The sequence below is a fragment of the Triticum aestivum genome, chromosome 3A, assembly GCF_018294505.1.
Source record: "Triticum aestivum cultivar Chinese Spring chromosome 3A, IWGSC CS RefSeq v2.1, whole genome shotgun sequence".
Lineage (NCBI taxonomy): Eukaryota > Viridiplantae > Streptophyta > Magnoliopsida > Poales > Poaceae > Triticum > Triticum aestivum.
In genome coordinates, this window is record NC_057800.1 from 671,799,222 (window position 1) to 671,812,936 (window position 13,715).

The 13,715-nt window shown below is 44.7% G+C and overlaps 1 protein-coding gene across 2 annotated transcripts; it reads right to left on the reverse strand.

Annotated features, from left to right (window-relative positions):
• Positions 1–5,904: 5,904 nt before the first annotated feature.
• Positions 5,905–13,453, reverse strand: LOC123063107 (dynamin-related protein 3B). Of its 2 annotated transcripts, none has more exons than XM_044486846.1 (20): positions 12,928–13,453; positions 11,903–12,185; positions 11,781–11,809; positions 11,599–11,700; positions 10,718–10,786; positions 10,577–10,636; positions 10,368–10,481; positions 10,146–10,194; positions 9,932–10,041; positions 9,747–9,839; positions 9,387–9,479; positions 9,115–9,252; positions 8,744–8,854; positions 8,058–8,165; positions 7,916–7,958; positions 7,626–7,774; positions 7,392–7,538; positions 6,811–6,863; positions 6,593–6,692; positions 5,905–6,500 (listed from the first exon to the last, which is right to left on the reverse strand). In XM_044486846.1, exons 1-20 carry the CDS (start codon positions 13,324–13,326, stop codon positions 6,306–6,308), a joined length of 2,445 nt encoding a protein of 814 aa, XP_044342781.1. In that variant the 5' UTR covers positions 13,327–13,453; the 3' UTR covers positions 5,905–6,305. The 2 variants fall into 2 exon arrangements, with proteins under 2 accessions (XP_044342781.1, XP_044342780.1); XM_044486845.1 differs by having other exon boundaries at positions 7,916–7,961.
• Positions 13,454–13,715: the final 262 nt, after the last annotated feature.

The following is a 13,715-nucleotide window of genomic DNA, read 5'->3' on the forward strand; positions in this document are numbered from 1 at the left end:
GTCAGGTTTTATGTGAGTGTGGTGTTTTTCCTTCTTCTTTCAAACACAAACAAACTTGAAAATGATCAAAATTCATATTTGTATGTTTCATGAGCATTTAAAAAAAATATACATAGACTTTTTTTGTGAGAAAATGCAAATATACCTGACATAACGTACAAGTGTGTAAATTTTCAGGATGAAATACATAAAAATGAGTGCTACATAAAAAACAAGTACGCGGCTTTTTAGTACATGCACTATTCATCCTAAAAGTCCACGGGTTTTTTTTTGGAATAACTTGCATTTCAAGTTATTTCATCATGAGATTTTTGTCACATTCCTAGTTCTGGTATGACCTAGACTAGCTAGTCATGTGTGCATCATGTTTATATTTAAATAAATTTGAATTGGGGACATGTGAAAGCCTCAGAAATCATTTCTGAAAATGACCAAGATAAAAATTGCTTCAAATAAGTCCAAGAAAATGTTCCTGTGAATCTATGGAAATATTGACGAGGGATAAAATTCGAACCAATATTTTTAGAATCTCAGAAACAATTATTTGGGGCCTTTGAATTAATCCAATAAATATTTAAATTGGATCTATATTTATTATATAATAAATATATGTTCAATAATTCTGAAAATTGTTGTGTGGCTTTGGATAAGACCACTTAACTTACACAATTATTTTCATGAAGTTTCAAATTGATTTGGTATTTAAATCAAATCAAAACAAACAGCAGAAAATTAGAAAACAGAAAACTGAAAGGTTTAGAAAGAGAGAGAGGGAATACCCGGCGCTTACCTAGCCGGCCTGCAGAGCCACCAGGCCCATCTGCCAATCGTCTCCCACCTCTTGCCAATGGACAGGAGGGCGCGTGCTCGCCGCGCGCCAGCACACGCGCGAGGCCACCTCCTACTTCTGCCGACACAGGAAAGGCTCCAGAAGCCACCACGCGCCACCCCGGTCCCTCTCTCCCGCCGCTCGTCCTCATCCCCTTCTCTGTCTCGCTCTTCTCCCCACAGCCGAGCGCTGTCGTCGCCACCGACGCCGTTCGCCGCGGCCACAGCCACCGCCTCACCTCCCCGACGCATCCCAAAGCTCCGCCTCGACCTACTCTTCCCCCTCACCGCGCCAAGCGACGCCGGGAGCCCTGCAGTGACGCCCTCGCCGTCGTCTTCTTCCACCGGACGCCGGAGATCGGCTTCGTCGTTTCGCCCGCACCGGACCACCCCCGAGCCCATTGACCGTCCCTGCGTGTTCTCTGTGAGCCCCCGCATCTTCTTCCCCTCATCCCCTGCTCACGACTGTGCGGTAGCCGCCGTCTCCATGAGCTCCAAAGCTCGCCACCGCCATACCTCATCGCCGCCGTGGGCTGAGCTTGAACCGCTCGCGGCTGTGCACCTAAACGTGCTCCCGGTGCCTCCAGGAGGCCAAAGCAGCCACCAGATGGCCCCCTAGCACCTCGTAGCCCCGTGCCCGCATGCGCCCGTACTCCGGCCGCCGCCCGGCTCGCCGCCACCGCCGCTACATGCCACCCCAACACCTACCGCTGCCACCACTTGATGCGCGCCACTGCGTGCATTCAAACGCAATAGACCGTGACCAAAATGATGCCCTGTGGCTCATTTCCTAGCCCCTCCGCTGCGCCTGTCGTCGCCGGCGTCGAGCCGCCGGCGAGTTGACCTCGTTTCCCCTGGGTCAACGACCGATGTGCCCAGGCCCTTGCTTAATTAGTGTTAGGTTTAATTAGTGCTAATTAACTTAGTTAACCCACTGACTCGCTGACATGTGGGCCCAGCCCTGGTGACATTTAGTTAGTGTTAGCTTAGCGCTAATTAACTCAGTTAATTAACTGAGTCACTGACCAACGGGCCCCACTGGTCAGGTTTGACCTGGACCGGGTCAGTTGACCTGCTGAGGTCAGCATGACACAATGCTGACATAGTAATAGGCTTTTCTGGATTTATTCTTATTCAGGAAATTCTAGAAAATAGCTAAAACTTCTAAAATTCATAGAAATTAATCTGTAACTCAGAATGAAATAAGTTATATATGAAAAATGGTCAGAAAATCCAATCTATCCATCTGTACTGGTTTCATGCATGTTAGAGCAACTTAACCTTGTTGTTTAGGTCAAACATGTTAATGCACTTATATGAACCCATAACTTGAGTTTGTATTTGAATCTTGGGTTCAAATAAGCTCAAAACCTTCTGGTTGTAGTTGCATTAGCCCAACACACTCATATTGCCATGTCATAATCATGCATCATATTGTGCATTGCATTGATTGTGTTTCCTCTCTGTTGTCGGTGGTTGTCCCCTCTCGATAGACGTATCCCGACGATGAGTTCGATGACACCGATGAAGAACTATACTATCTTCAGAAGTGCCAGGCAAGCAAAACCCCCTTGCTCATTCCGATACAATCCCACTCTCTCGCTCCTGCTCTCTTTTACTGCATTAGGACAACAACGATTCAATTGTTACATGCTGCGGTAGTTGAACCTCTTTCCCCTGCATGATCTGTCATTGCCACAGTAAATAGATGAAACCCACTAGCATGAGTAGGAGTTGTTTGAGCCCTGATGTGCCTAGTAATTCATGTTTGTTTGTCATGCCTGCTATTGCTTAGAGTTGTGTCAGGTCTGATTCATCGGGGATGAATTGGAAAGTTGTGAACATGTCCTACTGTGTGTGAGCTAAGTGTGTTGAACATGATTTGGTAAAGGTATCGATGAGAGGCCATGTAAGAGTACATGGTGGGTTGTTTCATTGGAACCGTCCTTAAGCACTGAGATCTGTATGTGTGATTTAAGAATCAGCTACTACCATGCATTGGGATCCTTAATTGACCCTCTCGGCTTCTTAACCACCATAGTCCTCTGTCCAGGAGTTGCAACTAGTTTCTGGTGTTTATAGGATATGTGTTGGTGGCCGTGCGTAGCGCTGACCCCAGGGGTGGGCTATGATGCGGTAGATACACCATGGCCGGGCATGCCGGGCGCCCGTTTGGTGTCTCAAAACCCTGTACACACCGTTCGGGGCCGTATGAGGAAACCTCGGCCAGACTCCTTGCGGATGGAACCTGGATAGGCGATAAACCTAGACTAGAGACTTGAGTGTTTAGGTAGGCCATGGCCGACACCCTCGTTGGGCTTCCGCTTGAAGGTTGTCGAGTACATGTCGTGTAAACGGCGGTAAGTGGTGAGAGCGTGTGTGAAGAAATACACCCCTGCAGGGTTAACATCATCTATTCAAATAGCCGCGTCCGCGGTAAAGGACTACTTGGTTGCCTATACAGTTCATAGACAAGTGAAAGTGGATACTCTAAAATGCGCAAGATAAGCGTGAGTGCTATGGATGGCCTTCTCGTAGGGAGACGGGAGCGGATCCATAGTGGTGTATTGATATGGTGAATATGTGGACTCGTGTGCGCCACCTCAAAAGAGTTGCTTGCAGTCGTAGTTCAGGTTAGTCACTGAGTCAAAGCTGGCTTGCTGCAGTTAAACTCCACTACCCCCTTTGTTGATACCGATGCATCTGTAGTTAGCTCTGATGTAAGTCTTGCTGGGTACATTTGTACTCACGTTTGCTTAATTTATGTTTTGCGGAGAGACTTTAGTCTCGCTAGTAGTTCCATGTGGACTTCGACGTTTAGCTTGTTACCTCAGCTACGATCTTGTGCCCTCGGCAGGATCTGGTAGATAGTCAGACTTCTCAGCCTTTTTCATTTGTAAATGTCTGTACTCAGAAATGTTAAGTTTCCGTGTGTGCTTTGACTTGTATACTCTGAATGTTGGGTCATGAGACCAGTGTTTGTAATATCTCGCTCCTCGGAGCCTGATAAATAAATACTTGAGTCATAGAGTTATGTTGTGATGCCATGTTGTATTTACACATATCGAGCATATTGTGTGTATGATTGAAATGCTTGGTATGTGTGGGATCCGACAACCTAGTTGTTTATCCTTCGTAGCCTCTCTTATGGGGAAATGTAGTCTTGTGCTTCCATGGGCCATAGTAGTCCGCTACAGCCCGGTTCACCGGAGTCCTGCTAGCCCAGTACTACTACTCCGGAACACTTGACTGGCCGGCATGTGATTCACTTCGTTCCTGTGTCTGTCCCTTCGAGGAAATGTCACGCGGTGACATCCGGAGTCCTGTTAGCCCAGTGCTACACCCCGGATTCGCACGCTGCTGACCAGCATGCTCGATGTTGATTCATGTATGTCTGTCCCCGTAAGTTAGTGCCACTTTGGGTTCACGACTAGTCATGTCGGCCCAGATTCTCTATCATATGGATGCTAGCGACACTATCATATACGTGAGCCAAAAGGCGCAACGGTTCCGGGCCATGGTAAGGCGACACCCGTGAAAATACCGTGCGTGAGGCCGCAAAGTGATATGAGGTGTTACCGGCTAGATCGATGTGACTTGGAATCGGGGTCTTGACAATTTTACATATATGCACTTCAAAAAGTGAAATTCGAATTTTAGTACATGTTCTTTTTTACAAATTTTTCTGGATTTTTTTGAAACTGAGAAATTTAAATTTTGAATTTTTAAAAAGTTCCGGCCTCCATGAAGGCCGGCCTTCAAAACTCCCTACTCGAACAAAGTACTTTATTCATATAAGAAAGATACACATGTAGTGTGACATAACGGGCTTTGTAAAACAGAAAAATAATAACCCTTAACCCCAACGAGTTGCTGTTGACGAGAACCACCCAAGCCGAGAAGAGCATCGCTGCAGTGATGTTTGACGCTTCAAACCCCAAAGATCACGCATACCCTAGGTCGGCCGGAACAAATTCACTATTTAACTGGTTCCCTCGCTCCACTCGACCGACCGCTAGCTCGCCAACAGTACGAATGTAAATAATATGAATAATTCCAACGGATATGATTGCGGATACGAATTTTGAATTACCTGATATGATATCTATAATTATCCAATGGATATTTTTGCCATGGATTGTACCAAAGTGTCCCATGCCTTCCATGCCATCACCTCCCATGGCACTCATGTTGCCTCTCATACTTCCTGTGCCACCTTCCATTACGCTCATCAAACCACTTATGAATCCTCACGTTCCTCCCATTGCACCTCCCATTGCACCTCACATGTCGTCACCCATCGCACCTCCCATGCCGCCACCCATAATGTTCATGTTCATCGTCATCATCATGGACTTCCTCGCCAACATTTGATCTTTACATAGCTCAACATAAGCCTTTTGCTTCGCGTCAAGACCTTTTTTTTCTTCTTTCTCCTCGGTCGCCTTGAGAGATTCTCAAGCGCCACCTTCCTCTCCTCTAGCTCCACCTTGCATTGCTTGGCCGTCGCCCTCTTCTCCTCGGCGGTCGCCCTCTCCTCATTAGCCGTCTTCCATAGCTCGGCCGCAGCCCTCTCCTCTATTTCCTTCAACACAAGAGCATCTTCTCCTTGCATCCTCCTTTCTTGCCGAGGCTCTATCGAACATGACAAGGAGGGTAGGAGCAACGGCGATCGTTGCGGGGTCAGGCACGATGTCAAATGCCGGCAAGGGAGGCGGGGAGCCAGTCATGTGCGCGTGGGAGGGGGGGGGGGGTATGACAACCACGGAAGTACCATATATTTGCATTACTTGAAGCCTTTTATTTGGCTGCCCATAATTTTTACACTATTATAGGGCGGCTATTGGAGATGCTTTAACTTCTCTGAGTGGAAGGGGGATTGGTCCCCAGAATTCTTCAAACGAGGAAATCAAAAGGAGAGGGGGTGGATTCATAGTCCAGCGTAAAAAGAGAAAAGAAACGCACGTTCTCATCAGAAAACTGTCCCGAAAAAGAATCATGGAGTGCTGCGACAATCATCAGGATAACTAATCATCATGGGGTAACGAAAATATCATATCCGATGCACAAAAAACATATTCATGTAGCACAACCTCTTCGCATCTTAACACGAACCATGTCAGACTTATCACGGCAAAACCAACCGTGTTTAGATACAAGTACTTGGCACTAAAACTAAAGGTTCCCATAGCATCTTCCATGGGTTTAAAACAAAAATCTATACCCATCACCGGTTTCATTTTAAGTCGAAATGATTGGGCAGTGATATACTGTACAAGAGGGCACATGGCAAAAATTTGGCACCACGCCAATGCTTTCGTTGGGCGCAACACTAAAAAGAATAGCAATGGCTAGAGAAAAAACATATATCTATTGGGTACCGAACTGACAAACCCAAAGGCGGAATGATGTGTTGCTACCAGCACATCCGCTGGCTCAATCACTACTAATCCGGGGGATGATCGTGAAAGGCAATATCAAAACCCATTGCCACTGAAAGGTTGTTGCTGCTCCCCAGAGTGGCTTGATTTCCTAGGCCTTGTTTGCTTCGGAGTCGAATATGGTGAGCTTCCATCGTAAACCCCATGGACCCGTGGTAGACCCGTCGCATCAGAATCCAGGGAATAGCCCCTCTCGACTGTCTCCGCTTCAAGCGGTATCTCGTCCAAAGTCTGCATCAAGAAACACAAGGCACAAAACAGGTCAGATCAAGTATAGTGCGTGACATAATTAGATGGAGATCCGACCAGTTGCGGAAACATACTTTGTAGGCTTGCTGAAGGACCTTAAGAGTATCGCGTATCTGCCTCCTCTTTGTGGTTATTTCGTCAGGTTCTCTGAGAATGTCCCCAAAGAGCTCTTCTCTGCATTGGTATATATGTAAGTATCAATAACTATAATGTACAGCAGCAACAGGAACTAATTTTGCTCTGTTCACCAGACATCATTCAAAATTTCAAGAGTACAAAGTGCCTTCCTCACCTATAAAGGGTAGTTATAAGGAAATTATGCAGCTCCCTTTTCGTGTGATTAACCTGCAAGACAAATCAATCCCTTAAAGAACTGAACTGAAAAACACAACATACTTGGTACTAAGCATTCTGTGCAGCTTCCAGCCACTATGGACTGAGTCACAAGCAAGGAAAAGAAAGAACGGAAGAGATCTGATCAAATCCACATCTTTCTAAACAAAAATGTGTTTTAGAGCAATCTGTGCAATCAAGCTCACAATTAAAACAAATGCTTAAATTAAGAGGAAAATTTAATCATGCTGCAAAGCCACATTAATAACCATGCCCAACAGTGTTTGATAATGCCTCCCAGGGTGTTGAACCTTGCTTGGCAGTAACTGAGACCAGAACATTGCTGGGTTTAATATTTACATTGCTGTGTTTAATATTTATGTACTGTCCCTCTTCTATGCTTACTATGCAACTATGGAAATGGTACAAAAAGAACGTACACAGAAACAGTCATCATACCAGAAAATATAACAGATTGTGCACACAAAAAAAGGTGCAGTAGGCACTCTTAAGTAAATAATTGAGTTGCAAGAATCTTACCAGAAAATGCATAATTGCTTTTGGTACAAAATCCTCGACATTTTTCCTGACTATATTGTAGTATGACTGCAGCAGCAATTTTGTGATTGCTATTTCAAGGTCCTCCTGCTCAGAATGACTTTCTGAAGGCTTGAGGACTAGCGGTGGCTGTTTCACAATGGTCTCCATCAATCACTTAACACGTTCAAATAACACTGGTAGAAAAACTAAAAGAGCATGAATAAGATAGTTCACCTCTTTTAACTGTATTGAAGAGAATGAATGTTCCAGGTTGGGAGTAGCTGAAGCATAAGATTTGTTCGTTGAACCACCTCTTGCTGAAGAAGGTGCGCGGTCTTCGCTTGAGGTGAATATTGAGCCCCAAAAAGAAGTGCTTCCACTACCTGGAAAATAAGCGGTTAAGTAAAATGGGCTGAGGTGGAATTGTACTACTCTTCCAAAAAACACTAAGCTGACATACTGCACTCCAATATAGCAGCATATACATAATCAAAGATACATATCATTTCTAAGACACCCCTTACCTGAAGAACCTGGTCTCTCTGCCTCAGCAGCCGATCGTACCCCCTGCTAATAATGACCACAACAGCAAAGGAGCACAATCTCAGAAACACTCCACCAAATCAGTAGTAACCTTGCTGATTAAAAAATAGCAAGGCAAAAAACCTGGATCTGGTCGGTGATAACTCCATTTACACCAGTGGTTCTACCCAATAATGCACGTGCTTTTTGGGTTTTTTCAGAAGCCTGTGGCCTATCTGCATCTACTCCATCCTGCAATGTAGTACTGTTAAATACTAGGGTGTAGCTCAAAAAATGTGGACTGGTTCGAATTACATATGTAGCTAATGAGTGACAAGAGCATAACTTAGTAAGAGAACATTCATCTGTATATCAACTTGCTAAAGCGTGCCAAAAATATAAATCACATGCCCAAAATCCTTATATAGCACCAGAAATTCTAACATGTACAGCTAGAGTTGGTGTGGCATCCACGCCTTCTCCAAATGATATAAATGGTACACTGACATGTTGATGTGATGATATCCACTGTGGTGGAGCATATAACAGGGTCATCATGAATTGCACTGAGATCATTATAATGAAAAATTCAACATAGTAGAAACATTTATTGAATAATTTCCAGTTTAGCTATATATTTATAGGAATCTTGCCATCGTATATAAGAAACACTATATGCAAATGCATCACTAATTAAGTCTTCTTATAATTCCAAGTTCTGACAGTACATGTCAGTAAGAAATGGAAGCAGTGTGTATCAGTTAAAAAACTCATTTACAAGGCATCACTTGCATAAATTACTTATCTAATACTTAAAAACATATACATACTCTTCTAACCACTGTTGCAGGCAATCTAGCGGCTCTGACTTGTTGCTGTGCTTGTTCTACAGCCTTGCTACCACCGATGAAACTTGGGTGAGATGTGTTTATGTAATCGGCCTGCACAGTTAATATCATCTCAAGTAAAAATAATGAAAAAAGACCAGATATCAGAACAACGAAGGAATAACAAAGGGAACAAATTAATCAGAGCAGAGACTCGCAATAATTTTACAAAATAATCGGTGTTGGGGCTATTAAATAAGAGACGCAGAATTGTGGAGGTGTTTTCATCACTGTATATGGAAGCTCAAGTCAAATAGGGTCAATTCTCATATGTGTTTGTTAGTAGAATCCTTATAAGGCAAGACAGTGTTTACCTCCATCTCAATTATGTGTGCTATCATATCTTGTGCTGGCTTAAGCCCATCCCGTAGAAACTTCCCAATTACTTCATCCATGCTCCTTCTGAGTATAGGAAACTGCTGCAGCTCATTGCTAAGGCAACGGTGGCTCATCTACAGCAGAACAGAAGTTAGCAAGAGAAGTAATAAAATATAGAAAGCTGAAAGTTATTTAACGTTATGTGCAAATTTAACCAAATAGATGCTTAAATTTCAGTTTCCAAGATTTTACAGCTGGACTGACATACCTTAACCAGTTCCTCATATATGAAATCTGCACACTGCAGACTTGGATCAAGCAATCTACTGATTTGCCTGCGCACAAGGACTTCAAATGGCACCTGACAATTTTTTAGCAAAATGAATTATTATCAGCTCAAATGACCAGTATCCAAACCATCTACTCCCTCCGTTCCTAAATATTTGTCTTTCTAGAGATTTCAACAAGTGACTACATACGGAGAAAAATGAGTGAATCTACACTCTAAAATATGTCTATATACATCCGTATGTGGCAGTCCATTTGAAATCTCTAAAAAGACAAATATTTAGGACCGGAGGGAGTATATTAACACAATTCTTACGCGAAGGGCACAAGTGCATCATACCTCAGGTACAAACAAAGCACTCCTAGGACCAGTTGCATTCTGTATAGCCATGCGGATATCTTCATCAGTGACATCCTCGCAAGGGTCAACACCCTATAAAAGACAGAGCTTAGATCTTAATGATAATGGATATGATGAATGCTACGATGTAGCATAACGGAAGATTTGGCAACAAAATTACAAACCTCTAAGCTTTTGACAAAGATAGATTGAAAAATATAGTGAATTCTTGCTCCACCAGAAAGCTCGATTGTTGATATATCTTCATTTTTTCCTTCTACCATAGACGAGAAAGCTGCAGCACACACATGTTATTTAGATTTACAAATAACGAAATATAGCATAATATACATGACTGAAGCAAAGGAGCCAGGAAGGTGGTCATGGTTCAGTTATTACCATCACAGTATTTAGCTAGAATGTTCAAAAGCTTAGCGCCTTGCCCAGCCTGCAAAGATGAAACATAGGGATTGATCATCAAGGCAAAGACCAAAAGAATAACAGAAGCATGATTAAGCAACCAGATTTTACTAGCTGCTAAACCAACCTACTCATATACAAATGTTAACAAAAGAGGTATGTTTCTTATCACTTTGACCAAATAAAATTAATTCACCAGACCTTGGACTCGACTGGGTCACCATAAAAGGCATGCTCCTTAGCAATAGCTGTCAATTGAGAACTTATGCGAGCCTTCAGTCCAGGCAGAATAGTTCTTATATGTTGGACCAAGATCTGAAACCATGTAGATGTATTATTAGTTAAATCACAGCATAAATCTGAAAGTCATATAACATGGGATACAACAGACATCCGCTTCACCAAAATACCTGGTTTAGCTTCTTTGCTAACTGTGGTATCCCACAGTGCTTAGCAAGACCGTTGTATGCCTGAAATGAGTTACATTTCAGAATGATGAAATAAAAAGAAGAACACAAACTGAAGAAACAGTGGACTTCACTGCAGCATACCGGATGAGTACGGAAGAAACTTTCTTCTCGGGCCAGAGCCTGCTTGACACTGACATCTGAATTGATATCCTACATCATTTAGCACAATATACATTAGAAAACTATATAAATGAAAAGGAAGAAAACTTATGTATCACCAAAGACAGTGCTGTGCAATAACAAATTACGTTCAAGACATTCCTACAATCAATACTTACTAGCACAGCATTCTGAAAATGATCTTTGATACACGCTCCGTTCCTAAATACAAGTCTTTTTAGATATTTCAATGTGGACTACATACCAAGGAAAATGAGTGAATCTACACTCTAAAATGCGTCTATATACATTCGTATGTAGTTCCTATTGAAATCTATAAAAAGACTTGTATTTAGAAACGGAGGGAGTACATATAAATAGGGGGCTGTTTGGATTGGAGCCCTGGGCTGCCCGTCCAAAACATTGGTCGTTGACCAGATTTGGTTGCCCGTTTGGATGACTACCCAAAAATTGGCGCGCCCAGACCACCTCAGTTTCTCTAGTTCAATCCTACGCCAATTCGTTGGCGAGTTATCGGCGGCAGATTCGCTCGCCAATCTTTTGGCTAGCCCAGGTTTGGCGGGGCTGGCAATGGCACGAACCAAACAGCCCCTAGGTGTTAAGTTCGCCATTTCTTTTACACCAGGTGTTAAATTCACCTAAGTTAGTTAGGGTTGTTAACAACTATTTATCGACAGGCAACAGTCCACAATGACACAAAATTAGTAAATTACTTCATCTGAAAATGAGCACAGCGACCACAAAGTTGGGCCACTACCAAACTTGCAAAAGAAAGCGATGTCATGAGGATATTAAGTTATTGATGCATGATCCTTAAACTAGCATGCTGCAAACTGAAGTACCTGCTGGCTGCGGTTTACGACACCAACATAACCAAGTCGTAATGGGATGACATTTCCCAACAAAAAATTCCGGGCATCAGTGCCCCTGTCCATTATGTCCAACTGGAAGAAAACAGAAGAGCAGTACAGATCAGAAGTTGGGTGACATTTAAAGGAGTATATTTTAAGGTTCAGGGGCAAACCTTTGTGATAACACCAATTGTTCGAGAACCTACATGAACAAAGAATCCACCAAGTAAGATTTGCATCTTAACAGAAATGGGGTCTATCAAACTAAACACATGACTTCGAGAGGCATACATACCATCAGGATCAGCTTGCCGAGCCATTTGAAGAGCATCAGAGTTCGCTAAATCTGCATTTGCTGGAGAAACAGCCAATATGATGCATGTCTTGTGCTTGATATATGACAATATCATAGTCCTTATTCTGGCCTCGATGTCAGTTGGTTGGTCGCCAACTGGCACCTTGGTAATTCCAGGCAGATCGACCAAAGTGATGTTGAGAACATTTGGCGAATAGATCTTCAGACGTATCTGCCTATCTGAGACGCCCTTGTTACCGCCAGCCTCCCTGTCCGTTTCTGCCTGCATCGATGTTGAGTTTTATCATTAACAGGTATTACCATGATTCTAGTTATTAAAACCAAGTCAGTGCACTACACGATTCTCTGCCCCAGATTATAATTTGTCACTAAACTTTCCAGCACTTCTTTCAAACAAAGAATAGAGTAATTGAACAGTATCAGCCGTTGGATCAACGTCACTGAATATACACAGCAATAATAAAATTTCGAAACAATACTATCATTCGAGGATACCGTTAAGACGTTCAATGTTCAAACGAACAATATACCCCAGAATGCAGCAATACATAAAGGGCACTACATATATCCAAAAGAGGGCAAACCATAGGCTGTAGAAACAACCACAACCACTAAAACTAAAATCGCCCCAGAAAGCAGCATGGACCTAGCATCAGCACAACCAAATCATGATACGGTGCCAAATAACTGGAATTACCACAATGCCTACCCAAAAGCATCATCTCCCAACCCAAAAAATATGGCAAGGCAGCAACAGCTGTGCTATAGCATATAATATACTCATCAAAAACCGCCACCAGCTTGGGCATGATTCGTCCAAACAACCACCAGCACCGCAACTACACAATCGTCTGCAACCCCGGTAATTAATCGGCCGCAATGCAGTACTAGAGCTACCATGCTCGCGAGCACGCCAACCGCATGACCAAATCAACCTAGCTACCATCGGGTCCCCGTTCCATCTGCGGAGACGGACGGATTAACAGGAAGGAGGGGGGGGGGACCTGGATCTCGCGCCGGATGTCGGGGAACTCGTAGAAGCGGCGGCCGGGGTGGTGCAGGAACTCGCCCCACTCGTCCCTCTCGGCGTCGGCGGGGCGGCGCGGCTGGTGCACGAGCTGCAGCACGAGCGGGCGGCGCGTGCAGATGTCGGAGCCGCGCGGGAGGAAGTCGCGGCCGACGAGCGCCTCGAGGACGCTCGACTTGCCGCTGCTCTGGCTGCCGACGACGGCCACCTGCGGCAGGTCGATGGTGGAGCTGCTCCCCAGCTGCGAGAAGATGTCCTGCAGCTTGTTGACGATCGGGATCACCGAGGAGCCCACCACCGCCGCGGCCTCGGCCGCCGCCGCCGCGGCCGGCGACGGCGCGGAGGCGGCGGAGGAGCTGTAGTGGTCGTCGGCCATGCGCCCGCCTCTAGGGTTTTGGGGCGGGAGGGGGGGGAGGGGAATCCCTAGATCGAGAGGGGGGAGGGGGAGCTCGGCGGCGTCCGATTTGGTTCCCCTCTCTGTCTCTGTATTTTTGTGGTGTGGGGCTGCGGATTCGAATCGGGAGGTGTCGAGGGGGGTATCCCGTATTGGGGCGGGTCGGGTCGGGGAAGGAGAGGAGAGGGGAGGCGGGCGGGCGAATTGACCTTTATAGCCCCCATCTTCTTGGCTTAGGGAGCAAGAAGAACGTGGTTCGTTTTCGGGCATCCGATCCAGCCGATGGAATGATGGGTCATCCATCCGTCGTGGTCGTGCTCTTGCCGTTTGCCTCGCCGTCAGTCCTGCACTTTTGCTTGCAGAGGAAGACA

Bases quoted from the DNA above. Each gene is read 5' to 3' on its own strand.
- LOC123063107 (XM_044486845.1), bottom strand. From the start codon at position 13,326: ATGGCCGACGACCACTACAGCTCCTCCGCCGCCTCCGCGCCGTCGCCG. The intron at 11,810-11,902 runs GTATGTATGCCT...TTGTTCATGTAG, and splicing joins TCGGCAAGCTGATCCTGATG to GTTCTCGAACAATTGGTGTT. The intron at 6,501-6,592 runs GTATGTTTCCGC...TTCTTGATGCAG, and splicing joins TCCTTCAGCAAGCCTACAAA to ACTTTGGACGAGATACCGCT.